The sequence below is a fragment of the Mixophyes fleayi genome, chromosome 3 (assembly GCF_038048845.1).
Source record: "Mixophyes fleayi isolate aMixFle1 chromosome 3, aMixFle1.hap1, whole genome shotgun sequence".
Taxonomy (NCBI): domain Eukaryota; kingdom Metazoa; phylum Chordata; class Amphibia; order Anura; family Limnodynastidae; genus Mixophyes; species Mixophyes fleayi.
Genome location: NC_134404.1, coordinates 328498674 through 328521324, shown reverse-complemented (window position 1 = coordinate 328521324; position 22651 = coordinate 328498674). Strand labels below are relative to the sequence as shown.

The 22651-nt window shown below is 39.8% G+C and overlaps 1 protein-coding gene across 2 annotated transcripts in view; it reads right to left on the bottom strand.

Moving 5' to 3' along the window:
• The window catches only part of RPS6KC1 (ribosomal protein S6 kinase C1), a 94385-nt gene that overhangs the window by 52376 nt on the left and 19358 nt on the right, over positions 1-22651 (bottom strand). Inside the window, exons 5-7 of one of the 2 annotated variants that reach the window (XM_075204237.1) lie at positions 17519-17609; positions 9303-9362; positions 8465-8827 (exon numbers count right to left, since the gene is read on the bottom strand). In XM_075204237.1, coding sequence (XP_075060338.1) covers positions 8465-8827; positions 9303-9362; positions 17519-17609 — 514 coding nt within the window. The remainder of the gene's footprint in view (positions 1-8464; positions 8828-9302; positions 9363-17518; positions 17610-22651) is intronic. The other variant, XM_075204238.1, reaches the window with a different exon arrangement.

Sequence of the window (22651 nt, the reverse complement as noted above, 5' to 3'; positions counted from 1 at the left end):
TCTGAATGTACCTATGTAATTTGGTTGCATGTTCTCACCCCCTATGTACCGCGCTGCAGAAACCTTGTGGCTCCTAATAAAGATAATAATTATATACTTGGCTTTCGTTATATACATAGTGGTGATATATAAAATAATTTTGGATTTTAGGTTTGGTAACAATTTGCTAAATAACCTTTAACCATTTCAGCCTTTACAACGCATTAATTTGTATTTAAGCAGGAACTGGTCATTTAACACACAAAATGTGAACAGCAAGTATTAGCAGAAAGGTAAATGCAAACAAATGATAGAGAGACACTACAGAAAAAGGAAAAGGTCGACACTCCCTTCTTGGGGAATAAAACAACAGGACTCCCTTGGCCAAGAGAGGTCATATGGATTAGTAGCTGGCCTCTTGTAGGACTGTACATTGGCCACAGAGGCAGAACAGCAGGAAATAGATGGAAATACACAGAGAAAGGAGTTTCTGTGAGAAGAATCATTAGAGTCCAACATCCGGCAATTGTGACGAGCGAGTACGAGAAGTGGTTCAATATTTTACCTTTTTAAAAACAAAATCAGTGAGACATCACATGGGGAAGCTATTGTGGTGTCGTGAGGTATTGTTCACTATACTTAGACATCATTATTATTATTATTATTATTATTAATGCAGAGTTTAACATTGTAGAAGTAACACTTGCTACGGCAGCAGCGCCCTCTGATGGCCAATGAATCACTTAGAAAAAGCAAATGGACTAATGAAAAATTAGGTCGCATCAAAAAGCACTTCTCATACCCAACGCACGTCAGTCCTTATAATTGTACCTTACACTGCACAAACTACTGAAACCTCCAATAGACTAAAAATCACTTTAATACAGCAGCAGAGATCTCGGCCGAGGGAGACTATGTTGTCCTGTTAATCCTTGCTTTTATGTCAGGTACAGGAATGAAAGAATAAGTTATATGTACAGTTCTCTTTCCATGTTTAGTTACTATGTAGCTTCATAATTCCATTACAACTCTTCACTATAATTGTATCTAATTTCTCTCTCTATGGGAAGTTTAAAGATAGTTCTAAGGCTAATGCATTTCGAGTTATTTCCGTTGGCACCTGTGTGTCCCCTCAAAAGATGGCTCGTTTGCAACAATGTGAGTGTAGTGAGAAAATACTATATTTGGACCTCTACCGTCCTAAAGAGCGCACACTAGCAAGCCCTGCGTAGAACTAAGTCGGGCGACATATATTAGCTCCCAGTAATGCAGGATCTGGAGGTGCAGGTAAAGTCTTACTGGTGTACAGGACGCCTTTCCAATCAGGTTCCACCATCACTACACTCAAACACAGAGGTTGCATTGATAAAAATAATGGCGACAACGTATCTACAGTGGAATAAAGACTGCTTATTAAAATATTTACAAAAGAAGGGAATCCAACACTCTGATTCGCTAGGTTCTCAAACTTCTGAAAGGGAAGATGTGTCTTTGAAGTGAACAACAATCCCCCCCCCCAAACAAAAAAGAAGGATTTAGTGAAGACTATGGCTCAGAACACAGATTTTGAAGGTCTCGGCTGTGGGCTTCTCACAAGGGACGCACAAACGCAGAGTCCAAGAAGCGCACATGGACTGTGTAATCGGCAGTTCCCAAGATCTTGGATGCAGCATGGCAGCAGGCAGCTTTACAGGGCAGATGGATAATGGCAGCTTTTGGGAACTATCTGATAACCAGATGCTGACCGAGCAGTGCATGAATCCATCCATCACTTACCAGTTCACGGCCAGGACAGAGAGTTCCAACTAACATTGGAAGGTTCTCTACCTCTAACAGGCCGGCGGAAAACAGAGAGACGGACGGCACCAAACTTCTTACATTAGGAAAATGAAAAATGCACTGTACTGTGTTATCCAATGGATTGGAAGCAAAAAACTGTTATAAAATATATATATATATATATATATATATATATATATATATATATATATATATATATATATATATATATATATATATATATATATATATATATATATATTTAAAATGAAAAACATTTACATCACTGTTTTCAAGGTGACCTGTAAAATAAGTGCAAACTTTAAGAGCTTTTATGTTCCTTTGTCAGGCAAATATTGTATACGTACAGGTGGTTCATAAAAATAATTAAGTATTTGATCATAAACAAATTTTAATGTCAGGATTTGTGGCAAAATTGGACATTTGCAAATAGAACTTTAAAGACACCCTAAGTCTATTCTCCATTTGTACTCTACAGGGGGAAGTGACACACATCACGTCGGGAGTTTTTACTAAACTGTACGTTCATTTTCCCTCGTATTTCATAGAGATGAGAGGGTCAACGAGTAAAAGGGGGTGTCCACTTTTGGACGCAGTACTCACATCTTTACCTTACTCCACAATGTTGCCTTTATTTTATTAAAGGATGCCACATTATTTATTCACTGGACTTGTGTGTTCATACACTGGGAATTTCAGCATCTCTCCTGTTTTCTGGTTGTACAATTGTATCTATTACTTCAATCTTTATACCATGAAATTATTTTAAAAGTAGACATAGTAATGATGGTACATGCCTAAAAATAGTTTTTATGTTGTATCTTCCACATACACCATCCACTTAACCAACAGAATTCATTCACTGGACGACTCACCCTACTACTGATGTTATAGATCACAAAAGAGACATATAGTTATCCTGTAGGATATCAGGGATAACTACATATCCTGTTTGAAATATGTTGCTGGCTTCCATGACCGGTTTTCTTATGCAAACAAAACTGCACTGCCCTTCATAAAGGGAGAAGTTTCAGCCGCAATGTCCATACAGACAGTCAAGTTTCCACCGAGTATACTTACACATGATCCATTATACACACACAATGCACCACTCAACTGTCTATGTCCCATTCCACACACAATTCCATTACAGATTTTTAATAGGGCCGATACCTTTGAATGGTTGGGTCAAAAGTCAGATGGAAACTGAATTAGGAAATTTGTTGGGTTTTTGTTTTTGTTTTTTCAAAGTTACCGATTTAGGAACGAACATATTTTTCCACGACTTTGGATAACGGAGGGAGTAAAAAAAAAAAAAAAAAAGTGGTTTATGGTTTGAAATAAAGTTTCTATCAACACTTTAGTAGATCGGAACAGCTCTAACCATTTTCCATACCTTGGGAATTTTGCCAGATGACATAATAGAGTAGCAAACAAATACATGTATATATGTATATGTCCAATTATTTACTGTTGCAGAAGCCTGTAATAGAATCAGAAGGTTTGATCCCCAGTTCCACCGCTGTTCCAATAACTCTCCCCCCCCCCATTGGACAGCACAGTGGCTCAGGGGTTAGCACTTCTGCCTAGGGTCACGAGTTCGATTCCCGACCATGGCCTTTTCTGTGGGTTTCCTTCTAGACTCCAAAAACATATAGGTTCATTGGTTGCTATCAAATAGACCTAAGTCTCTCTGTGAGCACAATTGGGGCAGGGACAGACGTGAGCGAGTTCTCTGTACAGCGCTGCAGAATTAGTGGCGATATATAAATGATGATGAGGACAACATAAACCTGAGCCCCCCCGAGCGGACGGGGTTAACAGTTGGACACCTACACACTATTGAAAGGGTTTTACACAATCCCTTCCATCATTGGAGCCCTCGGGAGGACTTGGTTTGAAAACCCTTTAAAATAAGCTATTTTTGTAAAGCGTGGAGTGAATTGAAACTTGGTTAGGATGGCTTTTTTTTTTGCCTCAGTTTTACCAATTTAAAGAGCCCCCGTTTTACGATCTGTAAAGGTCACAGTATAATGTTAGTACAGGTAGCGATGGCTGATGAGCTGTTTGTATAATAATGCAGCACGGAGATAAAGACCCTCAATATAAACCCTTCGAGATTCCCTGTTTTCACCGGGAGATCAGCAGCTGCGTCTAATCCAGATCCGCATGAATGAAAATATTTCAGCTAGAAAAAAAAAAAAAAAAACCTGCCTCCCCCCTCGGTTTATTTTCCATTTGACTTTCCTGCAATTATTTTGTAAACTGTTCGCATAACAATACATAAAAACATCTGCAAAAACAGGTAATTAACATGTCAAGCCTAACTAATGCATTTTTATGGTGTCCATGCTTCGTCAACTGTAATTATAACTCTTTTTAAGCAAATGATGGTGTTGCCGGCTGCACTGTGCAAGTGCTTATTTTGGATGCCTTGTTACTGGTAGTGCAAACAGAACATAAACTCAAAAAGCTACTTAATTACCTGTAAAACAAAACTTAACGCACATTTGCAGGCAGACGAGAAATGGGTCCTTTGCTGCGAGACGTACCAATAACACGCCTTGCTGCTTCTCCCCTCTCTGCCTGAGGACACACATTAATTGTGCACATTGCAACCTATACAAACGATTCATAAGCAAATAACAGTTTTAACACTAAGTAAATAATTTAAATGAGACAAAGTAGGCCGTAGAATACCATACCAACAAGCGGCAATATCGGGCTTTAGCTCAGAACTAAGATAAGGTAAGAGAGGATTCTCTGATGGGTTTCAAGGATCGAAGGTGGGTATAGAGGTGTAAATGTTGTCTTATTTCAAATTCAAAAATTAGAGCGACACTGTAAAGTATATGGTCAAAATTATCGAAATGATGTCACTGACCAACCAGACCAAGGAAGGTCCTTGTGGAAAGTTGGCATAATCGGTAAACTGACAGTTAGGTGACAGATTCGGCTACGATACTGTGTGGCAAAATCTGACAATATCTGACCATTCGTTGAAGTGACAATGGGCACCTATTGCATTCCTATACTATTAAACGCAATGAGAAAAGGAGACATCTAATAACCATCTTATAACCATTTAGCCACCAGTACGGTGGCTTAGTGATTAGCACTTCTGCCTCACAGTGCTGAGATCATGAGTTCAATTCCTGACCATGGCCTTATCTGTGTGGAGATTGTATGTTCTCCCTGTGTTTGTGTGGGTTTCCTCCGGGTGCTCCGGTTTCCTCCCACACTCCAAAAACATACTGGTAAGGTTAATTGGCTGCTATCAAAATTGGTGTGTGTGTTAGGGAATTTAGACTGTAAGCTCCAATGGGGCAGGGACTGATGTGAGCGAGTTCTCTGTACAGCGCTGCGGAATCAGTGGCGCTATATAAATAAATGGTGAGGATAATGATCTTTTCTTACATTATTGTGAAATTAGAAAGAAAAGGGCATTTTAATGTGCAATTTATTCTTTTGTAAACAAAAGGCTTTTAGAGCGGTTCTTGAACTAAACATTTGTCCAAATGGTATCCTACGCACTGTACCCTGTTTAGAGACTTGTTTTTTTGTAATAAGTCAATAGCTGTCTATGAATGGATTAACACGACTGCTACCACTAAAAATAAGAAACAACAAAGAATAAATTAAAAAACAGGTCGATATGCCAGCAAAATAGCTAAACAAAAAAAAAAAAAAACATGCGCGCACTATCCATGAAATTTCATTAATAAAACTAAGAAGTTTTAATGTAACCTTAATTAGAAATACATCTTTCCAAATGTACAAGGCATGTGTGGGAAATACCATTTATATGGCACTGTGGGTTAAGGATTCACCCACTGGGGTTTTACAGCATGACATGGGCTTCTGTGAATACTGTAACCTGCCCAGAGGAAAGTCAATCCATATTGCTACTTACTGTTCTAGTGTTCTCTTCTTTCTTTCCTTCCAGTTCTATACTGTTAAGTATATGTCAAAAATCTAAATGTACAATAATAAAATAACATATAGATATGCAAAAGGCCATAAACAACTAAAATAAGAGTATTGCTAGTATAAGACAGGTAAGGACAGAGAGAGGAAGGAGTAAGTGGTTTTCTATAGATCGCTAAATCACGTTACACACATTTAACGATTCCGAAACAAGCGGGCGGTCTCAGCGAACGTGGAGGTCAACTAGCTGATTAGACAAAGACGCTTTACATTTGTAAACCAGAATCTCCCTGTATACCAATATTTAGGGGGAGCACTAAACAGGAATGTGAGCAGATGCTTCAGTATGGGAAGAAAAGTGGGGTCTCTGTCTAAAAGGACTGAATGAGGGGAAACAAGACCACCATATATGCAAAAAGGAACTTGTCCCAGGACAATGCCAACATAATGTTTGATGTTTATCGAAGTACCCTTAATATAATAATACTTCGATATCTAAGTGTTTGTTGGATCTATCCAGCCTCATTTCCTAATAATATATAAGAGAAATGGCACAAGAGGGAGCAGATTTATGTAAAAATCAAAGATTAAATTAAGTAAGAAGACAGAAAAATGCAGGTTTACTCCTCAAGCTGCTAACAAAGTGTTGAATGTGGCTAGATTGTCTCTCTGCTCCAGTAGGAAGGAGTAAAGTCTGCTTGAGGGTTGTTAAAGGGGTCAATGAGTTGTCTGTTCTGGGATTTAATTAAGAATTCATAATATCAGAAGAGTCCCATGTTCGGATACAGACTGCGAGTTACTGGGGTGAGACAGGAATAGAGCAATGGCAATCAACTGCGAGGGAACATTCCACACTTAGTGCTTCAGGGCAAGAAACAAGCGGGGTTCAATTTTGTAAGAGGTTGGACAAACACATGGGAGTGATGTATGGAAAAAGCAATGAAACGTGTAATTTATTGGAGTCCTTATAATATGAGCCATAATACAGCAGGAGTGTATACCAGGAGCTTGTAGCCCTCCTTTGATAAGAGGAGCGCACAAGTTTGGAACACTAGTCATACGATTCTTCCCGCTGCCGAAATAGGGGCTGATGCAGAGTTGGCTGCAAGGTTGACGTAACTTATTCTGTAGGTGCTAAAGATACGGCCCCTAACGGGTGTATATACAGGTCATTTGTATTATAATGCCTTTTCTGTACTTGGTCAACGTTAGAACGTTCCTGACCTCCCCAGACCCCTCCAGGCGCCAGCAGGGGTAAGTGCCAGAATCTGAGGTAGTGTAATATACTCCCTGCATATTCCCGGAAACGGGGCTACGTTTATAAGTTGTATTCTATAGTGTAAGCGAAACGCGTGGTGAATGAGGACACTAATCTCCATCCAGACTAATCTCAGGCAATTAATTAGCAATGCAGCTAATCGCTGAAATCACATTACAGAGATCAAAATAGCATTTCCTGCCCTGAACTGCCTAAAACAAAATGCATGAATGCATGAATGACTAATTAAATGCCATAATATTGCATAAAAATAATTAAACACTTCACCACTTAGTTAATGCAACCCCCACATATTTACACCAACATTTAAGTATAGTAATACCAAAAAATGGTACTTAAAACAAATGCGTACTTCTTTGATTCTTAAACCTGTTACATCTCAGACCTTATTATTAAGTTTTCTATTGCCAAGTGACAGGCTACGATCATACGTCTATGCCATGTACCAAGGGGCATTATTGCTAATCTGGATGGCAGGTGTAATTTAGAGAGTTTTGCAGTAACATTTATGCATTCTTCAGCAGGTGTACAACGCTCGCATTGAAGGCATAAGTGTCACACTAAAGGCACGATGTGGGAGAAGAGAGGGTTCTTTTTATACTGTTTTGACAAACTTTTCAGTAATGTATTTTCATACATTAAACACTAAAATTATTATACCTGGTGCTATCTGGCCCTAATAGCAGTGTTCATGAAACCTGCAATTAGATCCAGGTCGCATTGGGTTTAATAGATTTTGTGGCAGGAAAGATATGGATCCCCCCTCATATTGCTACTGCGCCCCTCACCACAGGCTACTCACGCGTTTGTGTGGAAGGCAGTGCACCGGACGTAGGGACCGAATCTTTCAGTTCTTCACCAGACTCTTCGTTAGTCAGAGACAGACCAGACAGTGGTGACTGTCATTAATAGGCAACATACAAAAATGTTGTAGTTGTCAAGTGGTTAAATAAACTCTATGTAGAAAATAAATTATGTTTTCCTTATGTGTTGCCTGCACACAATGGTCCCAGCCGTTCTGTGGTCAGATGCAGACATTTATGATATCACAGTCAATATATTCACTAGATGCCAGTGACATCACTGAGGAATAAAGTGACATCAGATTAGGGGCTAGTGACATCACAGAGGCATAATGCTATATAGTGAACGGATAAAGTGCACTAACCTCTCAAGGGACCCTAACCTATATATATATATATATATATATATATATATATATATATATATATATATATAAAGAGTTTCCTTTTAATTCAGGAGTCAGGATACAGACAACGGGCAAAACAGTATAAGTGGGAAACATTTTAGAGCAATTAGAAAGAATTATGGTAAACTGAGATGTGCGCAGGATGGGAAAGAGTCACAAGAGGTGGCAACAGCTCCCGTGAGCAATTTTAGAGGAAACGGAAATGTAAAAACAAAAGACCTGCAACTTTACAAAGTAAAAGTATAAGAACATATTGCCGAGAAAGTCACCTTGTACACCCTCCAAGAGGAGATCGACGCCTTTCCTGTAAAATCCGAACGCCGCTTCGTAGTCCTGCTCTGTCTCCTTCTTCACGGCCAAGGTGATTAGCTCGCCAGCCTTCGCCAGGTAGTCAGCTTTGCCAAGCTTCTGCTTTAGTTTGGCAGCAAACAGGCTGCGGCCCTCTGTCTCCGCTTCGGCTTTAACCCCTTCGTAACCGGAGGCCGAGTAGTTTTGTGCTACCGATCCAGGGGACGGAGGCGCACAGAATGGTTTACTTGGTGAAATCTGGTTAGATGCCATTCCATCATCTGTTCCGGACAGAGAGTCTACGTCCACGGTCAAAGAGATCAGGTCGCTGTCACTGGAGAGTCCTGGAGAAAAGTGGAAGAGAGCGAAATGCAAAAGTATAGTAACTGCCTATAAAAATGTATAGTAGTAAGTGTTGCAGCATCAAAGTTCAGTGACAAAAACGTATAAACAAACTACAGTTTTGATAATGTTAATTTCCGGTGAGTCTTTTGCACCAAGCCCTGTGTAGTACATACATTTTAAAAAGAAAAGAACATCCCCATGTACAAATGAACAGAGAGAGAACTCGCTCTACAAAGTGTAATAAATAAAAAGATTAATAACAAACAATAACATCGTGGTTTAAAACGATCCTCATATCGAGGTATATTTTGCCCTCACTGGCTATTTTATGAACGCCAATAAAGATCACATTGAAACTGAATGTTGACTTAGTAGTGGGCGGGGCCTGTTTAGTGGTGCATACTGACAAGCAGACAAAACACGAGACCACAAATTAGGGTTCACAATTGTTGAGTTAATCGAGTAGTAACTCACCTCCACATTCGGACTGGCTGGTGAATGTCACGTCATCTAGGCCACAGGAATCTTTCCTCACTAGGAGAACACACACAGGGTCCACATTAACACATGTAGAGTGTACACACACAACTACATTCTAACATTTCTAATTCAGGATCTGAGATTGTTCATTTTTATTCATTTATTTTTTTAGCACAACTACCATTTATAGTGGCAGATTCAACTTGGTGCGAGGTGCCACAGAACATCGTATCAATGTTCATATGCGCATATTGCCGGCCGTTACGGTAAGAAGTCTCCGCTCACTTTTCTGCGCACCTCTATGGGACACGAGGGAAAAGGAGTGCAAATCTCTGTAAAAACTCAGACAAGTCTCCGCAGACCGTTCCGTAGACGCATCGCATCACCTTGCGCTCAATAGTAACTTATTATTTGGCTTCCACGGGCCAGATTAACTCACATTATCACAGTGTCCACCAAGACCCAAAGGCCATATTTTTCTTTAAAAGTTCTTTGTTAAAACAAACTCAAATATCCAAAACACATACGATTCTTTGTGCAGGATAATACTTGTATGTTCTATCGAACACTTAACAAAAACAGGCTGGTTTATAAACGTAGTTATTTTTTTATTAAATAGGTTTTGTTTTGCATACGAAGACCCATTTTTGACATATTTAAATCTTTGGGTTCAAAATCAACACGTTTCAAGAAATATATAAGAAGAAAAAAAAAAAAAAAAAATGTGCTGCATGTTTTTCTAGAATGAAAAAATAAATCCATATACCAGGGGTAAAGAGACGAGGTGTCGTAATACGAATGTGACATTCCGCTTGTAAACGCTTGTCAAGCGGTTTGAATGCGGGCGCAGGAAATATGACTATGCATCATTGTCGACCTCTGTCAGAAGAAGAGACTGTGTCGCGGGCATCTTACATGATTATAGAAAACCCTTCTCACGTGGTGAGTGCAGCAGAGCTACCCTTCAGATGTGCTGCACATTCCTGGCGCCAGTTCCTGGCACCGCGTTCCCCCTGCTCCGCTTCCAACACAGACACAGAAGAAGCTAACAATTATTATTGTGTTACAGGTGAGTAAGCAAAAGGCGCTGGGAGAAACGGAGACGCATCCATGAGAAAAACAGATTGTAAATGGTACATCTTAACCACTGCACAACCCCCTCCTGCTGAGCCCAACAATCTGGAGGTCCTGGAAGCTGCTTTTATTTAACTGTTTAAACAGGAACTCTCAAAAATAAAATAACTGATAAGTGAAGAACTTAAAATTAAACTATGGAAAACATTTTGTAGAAATAAATATACGTAATCTTCACTTAATCAGGCACCCAAATTCATTTCAACTCAAAAGAACTATAAGCTATACTTGTCTTTATCGATTAGAACTGTGGGGGGAATTCAATTGTCCACGAGTTGTTTCTTTTCCTGCAGCGTAAAAAAAAAAAAAAAAAAAAAAAATCTCCCGTGGATTTTTAACTGCAATAGTGACCGTTTTTTGTTAGCGCAGTGTGAAAACACGTGCAATTCAATTGAAAAAGTGGGACCGCTGCCCCCGCGCGTTAAACATTGTGTTTGTGAGTTTTTAGGGGAGTGAAGGGGAGTTTTAACGCGGTCATTTATAACACAAACAAAAGGTTTTGCATACATTTTCATACATTAGATTGCATTACACATTGATTATACCTACATTACTTTCTTTAACATATTTTTAAAATTTTTACCATAGAATCATCTATACCATGTCAAAACACATTACTACATTCATATTTGTACCAAAAACGTACATAAGTATAATTAAGTGATTTTATTTTTTAATTATTTTTTTTAGGTTTATTTTATTTCATTATTTTTTCACAAGAAAACACACCCCAAAGAGGTGCGAGATAAAACAGCATATCTGCCTGTTTAACGCGCAGCGTTAAAAAAACAATTTAACAGCTTTTAACGCGGCTGCCTCTCGCACACCCTATACTTTCAATAGGCCTTTCACTGGAGCGCGAGAGGACTGTTTCATGAAAAAAAAATGAGCATTAAAAATGAAATTGAATCACGAGTAGTTAACCCTCTCGAAAATTATAAAAATCAGCGCCAAGTCATTTTAATACGGTAAAAAAAAACAAAAAAAAAAACTCCCTGACAATTGAATACCCTCCTGTCTGTCATCTGATCGTCTAATCAACATTACTAATATAAGCGTCACATGGCATCAAAGTACGAAGATGGGGATTTGGATTTGCAGGTTTCTTATATAGAGACAGAGGATGTGAAGGGTCACTACATCCTTAAACATTACCTTTGTTTAAAAAGTTTTCTTTAATGCCTAAAAGATATACATTTACCACTTCACCCTCCCACTACACAACTATGTTCCAGCTCTGACCACGGCAGGCTGTCCTGGCTCTCAAGTTTAGGGCTCCCTATCTCAGGTGGCCATAGTGTGCTCCATACTTTCAGTCCACCGGGAAGACCGCTGGTCCTCAAAATAGTGGTCAACTGGATAAGTATCAATACTGCAATGTTAACACTCACGGGTACTAAGCTACTACATCCAGGGCCCATCTAGCATCAGAAGTCAATAGGGACCGTGCGGTTCTCATCCTGGTGCGTAAAGACGGACAGCCGCCCATGTGTATACCATATAGCTATCTATTACAGTAGCTCATGGAGCTCCCAGTCTCCCTGACATACTTGGCACATCGAATCTTCACACTAAAGCATATTCTAAGAGGCCAGGTAAGATGAACCTCCAGGGGATGTGGAATGCTGCAACAACAAATAATGGAAGTGATCTCCACTCCTGGTAACCAGCCCTCTCTTCATTTCTAAGTTAGTTATACTATCTGCACCTTCTATGAAAGTGAAGGATAACTACAGCCAAAAGGTGCAGAGACATCCCTGTCTCTGGCCCAGGAACTAGGAAAAAAAAAATACAGTCTTGAGTAGAAAGAGCCACGAGTGTAAGAAGTGTCTTACTAAGAGCTGGATATGACCATAATCCCATGAGAAGAGGCCAGGACCTCCACTCAGGAGGCACAAGAGAGGAGTTTCTCACCCGCTGGACCACAGCCTGCTCCTGTTTGCCCTCAGACACTGCTCTCCTGCAGGAGAACTGGTAGTGTGACACCAATCACCGGTGCCTAGTAGTGTAAGATCTGAGGGTGGGAGTAGAAAGGTGAAGGGAATAGAGGATTCTTCTTGTCTTGATGCTGCTAATACAGTGACTGCAGGAGGAAGCACAAGGCGATGGGCGTGACACCCCACTTCCTTCTGCTACGGTGCTGCCCACACCTCTACTCAGCCCCAGTGATCATCACACTGAAGCATATTCTAAGAAGAAGGAACTGTGACGTTCTGTAACAAGTATACGGCCACATAAGTCTGTAAGCTGTCAGTGCTGCACTACAATATACTTTAAGTATTTAGAAAAATAACGTATTCATATTTTTAATTAGAAAAAATGAAAACATTAAAAGGATGAAATACTTTTACCAAAATATTAATAATATGTTTATTTTATGCTTGAAGATAGCCAGAGAAAAGTTGCAATAAACATAATATCAAAGAGAACCATTGACCCAAATGAAAAAAAAAAAATAACCTCTTGCCCAGCAGCCTTTTCTATAGCAAGAAGGAAGAATGCTCGTTTATATATAGTGAGTTTGTGAAGACAACGCGGATTATTTATCAGTGTGTTTGAATCCCTTTCATTTATGTTATTTGCGTTTTTACCAATTTAACTCCTCTTCACCTAATGTCACCGACGAGGACAAGGAGAGGTCAAATTAAACAGGCGTTCTACTACATTTTTGAAACCGGTCAAAGTCAACTAAATAAATCCCTCGTTAATGTCTAACACTTGCAACTTCCCTTACGCACAGGGGGGACAGGCTTTTATTTGAACCAGCGACAAGACGGGGGCGTTTCGCTTCGGCATGTAGCCGTCGTTGGGAACAACACGTCCACTTTAAAGAGAATATACCCTAGTATTCACACAATTTTTCTTCTAGAAGTATTGAGTAGAACAGGGTGTAGTGATCCAGTATCTAAGCATCAGGCAGCGTGGTGGAATCTTGTGGATGCAAAAGTGTTTGCAGTAGTGTGCAATAGGATTCCGGTAGTATGTCTATGTCTGGAACAGGATTCTAACCTTTATGTAAAGAACCTTTCAAGTAACAAAATTAATTTATACAATTCGACTCAACATAAATGTAAAACATGATCTAATCAGTCCATAATTACAATGATACATTTAAATAGATAAGTGTGATAAAAAAAAATAATAATAAGTGTGCGTCTGTGTTGACAGCAAAAAGCTCTCTATATATGTGTTTTGTGTGTCTTCTAGATGTACAACATTAAACAGCGTTCTTAACACCCGTCATAAAAATGCCATTTACTTGCCCTGCAAAATTAGCAGTTGATTAATTCAGATCCTGCAGATTATTGTGGGTCGCCACTGACAGCTGTATTATGTGCAATCATTTGTCGCTGAGTGCCACAACACTTAATTGGCACTGTCACTTAAGGAAAAAAAATAAATAAAATGAAACAGAAAAATAACAAAAAAAACAACCAAATATTCATTTTCAAGTGTTTTGAAGGCCGGTTTGAATACGGTTAACAATTCAAATTTGCATCTCTCAAGCACAGATGTTTCCCAGATTCTGACACTAGACTATATTCCAAACATTTATGTATTAAGCCTGTGATCAGAGCGGCCCCATGTCTATCTGAGAGAGGACAAAACATAGCAACACTGCCACCAAGAGGTCAAGTAATAGAATGTCCGAGCCGAGTAATTGCTCCACAGCCTTACAGATTTCTGATGGAAATCAATAATACACATGTACGATTGTGATCAAGAAGGTAAAGCCATAAAAAATTTAGGAACTCAATTGTGATAATTACATAGAATTTTCACTTTATATCACAACTTAAAACAGATCTCTTCCAGAGACCCCTAAAATGCAGTCTGTCTAGTCACTGTATTCACGGCAAATTACCGGGAGAAATTTCAAAGGACATGTATATGTATAGATATTCTAGACCGGGGAGTATTTAGAAGTATTGACTGGGCCAGATATACAACTGGTTTCTTTCACTCTCCAAAAACTAAAGGACCAGATGAAGAGCACAGATCTGAAGGTAAATAGTGTCAGTGTGTATGCATGAATCACCACTGATCAGAACTTCAGTCGTAGGTACAATCGTTTGAGATAACACGTTGCTCAGAGAATTCAGTGAGTACCTAGCCGTAGACATAAAGCACTGCAGGGATGTATTGTGCACAGCTGAACACTCAGGGACAACATAGAACTTTGAAGGTTAGAGGACAGGATGGTGGGATAGAGAAGGGTTGGCCTGTATGGGAGGGTGGCATAGAAGAACCATGTAAAATCACGTCCGGAGTTGTCAAGTGGGAAAAGATTTTGTGCTCAGAGGAGACCAAGATGCAGCTTTTTAGTTAACGGTCAAAACTGAGTGTGTGGGGCAAATCTAACACTGCCCACAGCTCAATAACCATCATGTGACGTATGGCGATGGCAGCATTACGCGTTTCCCAACAGGGACTGGGTATCTTGTTAAAGGAAGATAGTGGAATATACTGTAATAGAGTCTGTTTCAGTCTGCTAAATAACTGAAGCTTGAGCAAAAGTTCATCTTTCAAAAGAAGGTCAATGATCCCAAACATAAGGCCAAACTTACATTACACACATACACGCCGTGTGCATGAGGGATGAAGCACCCTATACACTATAACGTCACCCAAACTAAAACATGACACAAATTCTGGACTGGCCTCAGTTCTGGTGACCGACAAGACTATGACCTTTAGATAACATCGGTGTCATGCCCATCAAATCATCGGACAACCATACAAGCAACTTTGGGTGAAGATGATCACACATTACCATTAAGTAGTGATTAACCGTGATCTTGTCTACTAAGGAAATAACTGCACCCAAACCATGACGGAAAAACAGGCCTTAAAACATTACTGAACCCACCTGAAGCAGTCACTGGTGGAAACATACACACATTATATATTGCATCCACCCCTCTCTAAACATACACACATTATATGTCCGTCCACCCATCGCTCTCTATACGCACGTTATATTGTCCGTTCCTCTCTAAACGCAAGTTATATTGTCCATTCGCCCTTCTCTATGCGCACGTTATATTGTCCGCCTGTCCCTCTCTAGGCGCACGTTAAATTGTGCGCATAGAGATGACGGGCGGACGTTATATTGTCCTTCCACCCGTCCATCCATCTCTATATACACACACACTATATGTCCGTCCATCCATCCCTATACACACATTATGGGCTTGAATCATGTTCGGAAGTAAGCCGTTTTGGGGGGAATTCAAAATACACAAAGTACCGCAGTGTAAAACGTATTACCATTATTACGGTAATATTAACCCAGTATTTACGTGCACTATCACCATAATAACGGTAATAGTGCGCAGGCCACTTTACTTTTTCAAGTAACGCGGCCAATTGAATTCCCCCCTTTGTGTGCCGTATCTTGCGTGAAATAGCTCTGCTCAGAAACAGACCTTACACTAATGAAAACAATTGCATACAATTCATGTCAAAACAAAAATGACACAACTGCCTATGATTTGATTTGTGAAGGGGCAAATGGACGCAGGCAATGTACAGTAAGGACGTGCTAACGCAAATACTGCCAAATCATGGTCGGGATAGATCTAAGTAGGTGTTTTATAGCCGGATCATTTGCACCAGTTACCGGGCAGGTGTAAACGCTGACTGATCGCTGTCTGACATGTATGTATGTGCAGCAAGTAAGAGAAACTAGAACATTGCATTTTATGTACAGTACACATCAAGAACATTATATCTCTCTCATATATATATATATATATATATATATATATATATATATACACACATATATATATATATATATATATATATATATATATATATATATATATATATATATATATATACACATACATACATACATACACACACACAGACACACACACTTATATTATATATTTTTTTAAACATATTAAAATGAATGATCATCGTATTAAAAGTTGTTCATTTGTTTTAGAAAATATTTTTTATTTTGTATGCGTTCTGATGGGACATTGTAAGATACGCACATACATTTCTGCAATATAGTGTGTTCTGTCTGTCTACATACAGCCAGCAACATACAGCCAGAGCATATTTACAACCGGATTCAAATGGAAACATATCTGGAGATACGCTTGTATTTGAATAGATGCGCAAGAAAGTACAAGTTACATGCGTTCTCTTTTCTTTTCATTATTTTTACGTACACATTGCGAAGTTGAATCAGGCTCTATATGTCTATCCATTTCTATACACATATTATAGGTAATACATACATTTGTTAAGACCATTAAAAAAAAAAAAAATTAAAAAAATATATATCAGTCCGTACAGAGGGACTCTGGTTCTCTTCTGTTCCGGCAGCTGACTAGAGGAACAGAGATTTTACATCTGTATGTAGAGAAGCAGGAACAGCGCACACAGCAGATAACAAGGCCACTGACAGAGCAGGGGTAACCCATAAGTAGAACATCCACCTCTAATGTCCCTGTGTGCACTATCAGAGATCAGCATCATCAGCTATATATATAGGGCTACTAATTCCACAGAGAACTCACTCACATCAGTCCCTGCCCCATTGGCACTTACAGTCTAAATTCCCTAATATACACACACAGACAGACACAGACAGAGAGAGACTAAAGTCAATTTGATAACAACCAATTAACCTACCAGTATGTTTTTAGAGTGTGGTAGGAAACCGGAGCACCTGGAGGAGACCCACGCAAACACAGGGAGAACATACAGACTCCTCACAGATAAGGCCATGGTCAGGAATTGAACTCATGACCCCAGTGCTGTGAGGCAAAAGTGCTAACCACTAAGCCACTGTGAGGCCCAACTCCTCTGTTTTCTGATTAAAAACAACGGGAACAGGTATAAAAAAAATTTTAAAAAAAATCCAGATTTGCCCTTACAAATAATATCCTTAAAAAAAAAAAAAAGAGTCTGAAGTAGCTGAACAAAAAAAAAATAAAAAACAACTTACGAATGTTCTGCAGTATGGATGAAACGGCATTACCACTATACATACATGTGAAAAGCAGGAGAGGAAAACGTCCGCACCCATAGAGCGAATTTGAAAGACAACTCACCTTCAGAGCTACAGTCAGACAGACTATCAGGAAAATCTCCAAATGGTTCTGCTGGGCCAATCAGATCAGACCCATCATGCACTTCTCCACCCTGCAAGAAGAACGTACAGTCCGGTATTACAGAGATCGGAATACACAGATTTAATTTAGTCCTTCAATTTACACTCAGACATTAGAATGGAGAATAGAAGATCATGGACCTACAATGGCTGATACAACCAGAGGCCTTGTAGAATATCTTGTTAAGTTCAAGACAGACCACTTTCCTCTGTAGATTAGCTTCTTCCAGAGGTTTTCTGAGCAAAAAGAAATTGTTAAAAATGCGTCATCTTGTATTATTTATGCAGCTGTAACTTATGAATTGGCCTTTATAATGTAGCAATGATCCTTATAATTAGCAGTTTTTAAACGTCCACTTATAACAACTCCCATAAGTGGAATATGTTCATTTTTACATCTTTTCATCTGTTCTGTACCTGGACGAGAGCTTTAGACCAACTTGTCATCACTGCTTCTGTATTCCTGCTGTACTCTGCTTAAGACTTTGATACACAAACTATTATGGTCCATGTGCTTCTAATAAGGAACATAACGTAACTAATCCAATATATTTCCATCAGACGTTTTGACTTTTAAAGGAGGAGACTTGTCTTTGATTTTTAAGTTTCTATATGTCAGACAGCAGACTACTAGAGGGAATGTATTCCCTACACAAGATGGAAAAAACATTATAAAAGGGAACATTTCCGCCCATTTTTGTGAAAATTCAAAGCCCCTAAATCAGCGGTTCCCAAAGTGTGCGCAGTAGTGTCACGGCCAGGGGACAAAAGAAAAAAAAAAAAAAAAAAAAATTACCAATCCAGCGGCGCCAGGGACCCAACATCCTTCTCCCTTCTCACTGAATATCAGGCGCGACGTCATCATGCCCGACATATTCAGTGAGAAGCGGCGGGAGAGAGGAGGATGCTGGGTCCCTGGCGCCGCCGCATTGGTAAGAAGATAGAAGAGAAAACAGAAGAAATAGAAGAAAGCAAAATATGTTAAGTAAAGAAACGGAGGTGAAGGGAAAGGATACAGCAATGATGGGGTAAAAGGATGGAGAGGGGCAGACAGCGTGAGTGGATGGCGAGGGGCAGACAGCGTGAGTGGATGGCGAGGGGCACAGTGTGTGTGGATGAAGGGGCACAGTGTGTGTGGATGAAGGGGCACAGTGTGTGTGGATGAAGGGGCACAGTGTGTGTGGATGGAGGGGCACAGTGTGTGTGGATGGAGGGGCACAGTGTGTGTGGATGAAGGGGCACAGTGTGTGTGGATGAAGGGGCACAGTGTGTGTGGATGAAGGGGCACAGTGTGTGTGGATGAAGGGGCACAGTGTGTGTGGATGAAGGGGCACAGTGTGTGTGGATGAAGGGGCACAGTGTGTGTGGATGGAGGGGCACAGTGTGTATGGATGAAGGGGCACAGTGTGTGTGGATGAAGGGGCACAGTGTGTGTGGATGGAGGGGCACAGTGTGTGTGGATGAAGGGGCACAGTGTGTGTGGATGGAGGGGCACAGTGTGTGTGGATGAAGGGGCACAGTGTGTGTGGATGAAGGGGCACAGTGTGTGTGGATGGAGGGGCACAGTGTGTGTGGATGGAGGGGCACAGTGAGATGAATTTTGTACATGTTATTTTATTTGATCTTATTCCTCTTAATATTAGCTGTAAATTATTCTTTGACAGAAATAAAATTGAAAACAAATATATAAAAATATTCTTTTCTTTTTATGTATATTATTGTATGTGTGTATGTATGTATGTATGTATGTATGTATGTATGTATGTATGTATGTGTGTATGTATGTATGTATGTATATTATTGTATGTATGTATGTATGTATGTATGTATGTATGTATGTATGTATGTATGTATGTATGTTATTTAAACAACAAAGTATTTCTGTCCTGCCCTAAATACTTATTACGTCATTTTGACCCAACTACTTATAAAAAGGGACTGCTCAGTAATTATTTTGGAGGGGTGCCTTAAAAAAATTATGGAGATTCTAAGGGTGCCGCGAACTGAAAAAGTTTGGGAACCACTGCCCTAAAATGATAAAACGATGATTTGCCAATTACTGCTATCAACAGCTCTACTGCCGACTGGTAGAGATATAACCGTATATGCAGAGCTGTTTCTACTTGTGAGTGGGAGAATTCAGCCGACGTGAATGAATACAGTCAGAGCTGTCAGAAGTCTGAGCTCGCACAGCCCCTCCCTTCCCTACTCACTGATAGAAGACTGGTCAGGTAGCCAGGACTCCTGACACATTGATGCTGCTCTCTGCAAAGCCTTTGGTGCTGCATCATTATACATTTCTTATGCACAAAAAATAAATAAAAAAGGTATTTTCAAAACATGTCACTTGGAGGATTTGAAATAAGACAAAGAAAAATCAAGCGGACATGTTCTTTAATGCTTTAAGTGAGAAAAACTCTTTAGGGCTATTGTTTAGCAAAATCGCACCAACAGGGAGTCAAGCGTTGCATTACAAAAACATACAATCATGTATGATCATACCCAGCGTGGAACCTCCAGGAATCACCTTGAAAACGACTTATGAGTTGAGACGCATTGGTGGAGTAACAGGGGAGTGGAATATACCGTGGTGTGGTATTGTGAACCTCTAGGACTACCGACTTTCCATTATGTACGAGGGCTTCAACACTACCATCTGGTAGAAGTCAGATTGGTCACTTTTGATTCCACCTTACACGCGGTTGTTTTTATTCATGTTCGTATGCAAGCGTCATTGTAGGACACATATCTGTGCTTAATAAAACGTCATGCTACAGCCTTTCTTCTTCATTGACTCACAAACGTTGCTGACTTAGGAGATGAGGGTTGTTTTTTGGCGTTGAAATGTCCGAGATTCGGTTATAATACATGTGATAGTAGCAACTAAATAGAAAGGAGGCTCCGAATCCAAGAGGAACAATGACCACACACCATCCTGAAAATTTGATACACCACTATGCTTGAATCCCATATCCACACTGAGACCACGTGCAGGGTGGTTTATTGTGATAAAATGATTTCTCGGATGTATACACTTTTAGATCTGCATTTTTTTCATTTAATGAGTACAATCATTGAAGTTTTTAGTTTGTATTTGACACTTTCCGATTAGCGGCGTCACACCCGGTGGTGGTCATTAGACCGAAGACCTAAATGTCGACAACAGTTTCAACGATATTTTAAAAGCGACAGATGTGATTTCCGACATGAGTAAAATTAGACGTTTTTAAATAGTGACATACCAGAATTTAGACAGACAGACATCCCGAGTGTGAGATTGACGTCACTTCTAAGGGCTGCTGCTATTAAGGGGGCAATGCGAGGACACGGCAGCTGTATAATGCATTTTAGGAAAGGTTCTAAATTATACAGCCGCCAGGTCCTCATTGGTCCCTCAATAGCATCAGCCCTTACAAGCGATGTTCATCTCCAACTTGGGATATCCGTTTGCGTGACTTCTGGTATGTCACTATTTAAAAAACGTCTAAGTTTACTCATGTCGGAATTTACATCTGTCGCTTTTACAATATCGTTGAAACTATTATTGGCATTTAGGTCTTCGGTATCTCGTACCCAACCAGTCACACCAAGTTATGCTTCTCCCTCTTCCATTTCTTCGGTGAGGATATAACAGATGCTGCCATATATGTGAAAAGCTTCTACTCGATCTCCCTTATTGGAAAGTAATATGTTTCCATTTCAAGACGTTTGAATCAGCTGCCTGTTATCTTCTCACTTTCCATGAGTATATCCATAAATGGAGAGGGAACCAAACAGCGTCTCCAGAGGATTATTTAGAGACTTTTTTATGCATTATGTAAATTTAGATTGTGTTGTTTTGGGCGAGAGTTCCAGCCTTCTGCCATTTCTTGTTTCTCGGATTTGTGGTATTGTGAAACCGCTTTGAGCATGTGCGCAGTGTAACGCGCCAGTGTCTTATCTCTGCGTTAGTGAAACCTCCAGGAGTCAGTTATCTAACGTAACAGATCGGAATCTTCACGTTTTCAATGAATGCCGCACACTTCAAATCAGGTTTTATCTCCGTTCTGAGAGTGAGACACCGCACTCTGTTTACTATAACAAGTTCATTAATTCACCCTTCTCAGTGTGGTTTTGATGAAGGAATTTTATTGCAGATATTTAATATCGCTAACATTTTGCACAACGCATTTGTGACCGAGTGTTAACACACAAAGACGTTACCATCGGAAGCTTAACTTGCGTTCTTAAAGCATGCTAAACGAGCCTCAACGCGGACAGTCAAAATAAAATAACAAACAAAAAAAAACCAAAACAGACATTCATTTCACTTTCTACATTGCAAGCAGGTGCGTAAAGTCAGTGACTAACCATCTAAAGAGATGGAAAGCATTCCCCAAAAATGTCAATCCAGAGATCTGTGTAGAACAGTTTTGTTACCTAGGAAACTGCAAGCAAATCTAGACTTAAAGTGATATAATAGTTCTTTGTACTGCTACCCCTCAATTTCATTTTGGTATATAGGACAAACAAAAATTTGTAACATTTCAATACACTGAAAGTCAATAGTCTGAACAAACTTCAGTGTTCTGCTATAATCATCCACATTTATTTACATAGCGCCAGCAAATTCCGTAATACTTTACAATTGGGAACAAACAGTAATAAAACAATACTGGGTAATACATACAGAGAGGTAAGAGGGCCCTGCTCGCAAGCTCACAATCAACTGCTAATTATATTAAACATAATAAAACAAAAGGGTAAAATATGACTTTAAACATGTTTATCTCGTCCCTCCAGTATTAAATAACAAACAATAGACATTGCTATCATAATGGTGATTATTATGGGTTCTTATGGGACATGCCCATAATGCGGTGGAGAGATGAGCGTTGTGTGTGTGCCCCCTGCGTGTACAATCATCTACTGATCACATGACCAGTGGGGTCTAGAAGTCATCCGCTCTCTTGACCCTGAGCGCTGAACAGGCCGATCCCAAAGGGACAGGGCCAGTGGTAGGATTGCTCTGTGTGGCCAGCTTTACATTCCATTACAGGGAGTTTGTTAGCAACGGGCAAAAATATACGAAAGT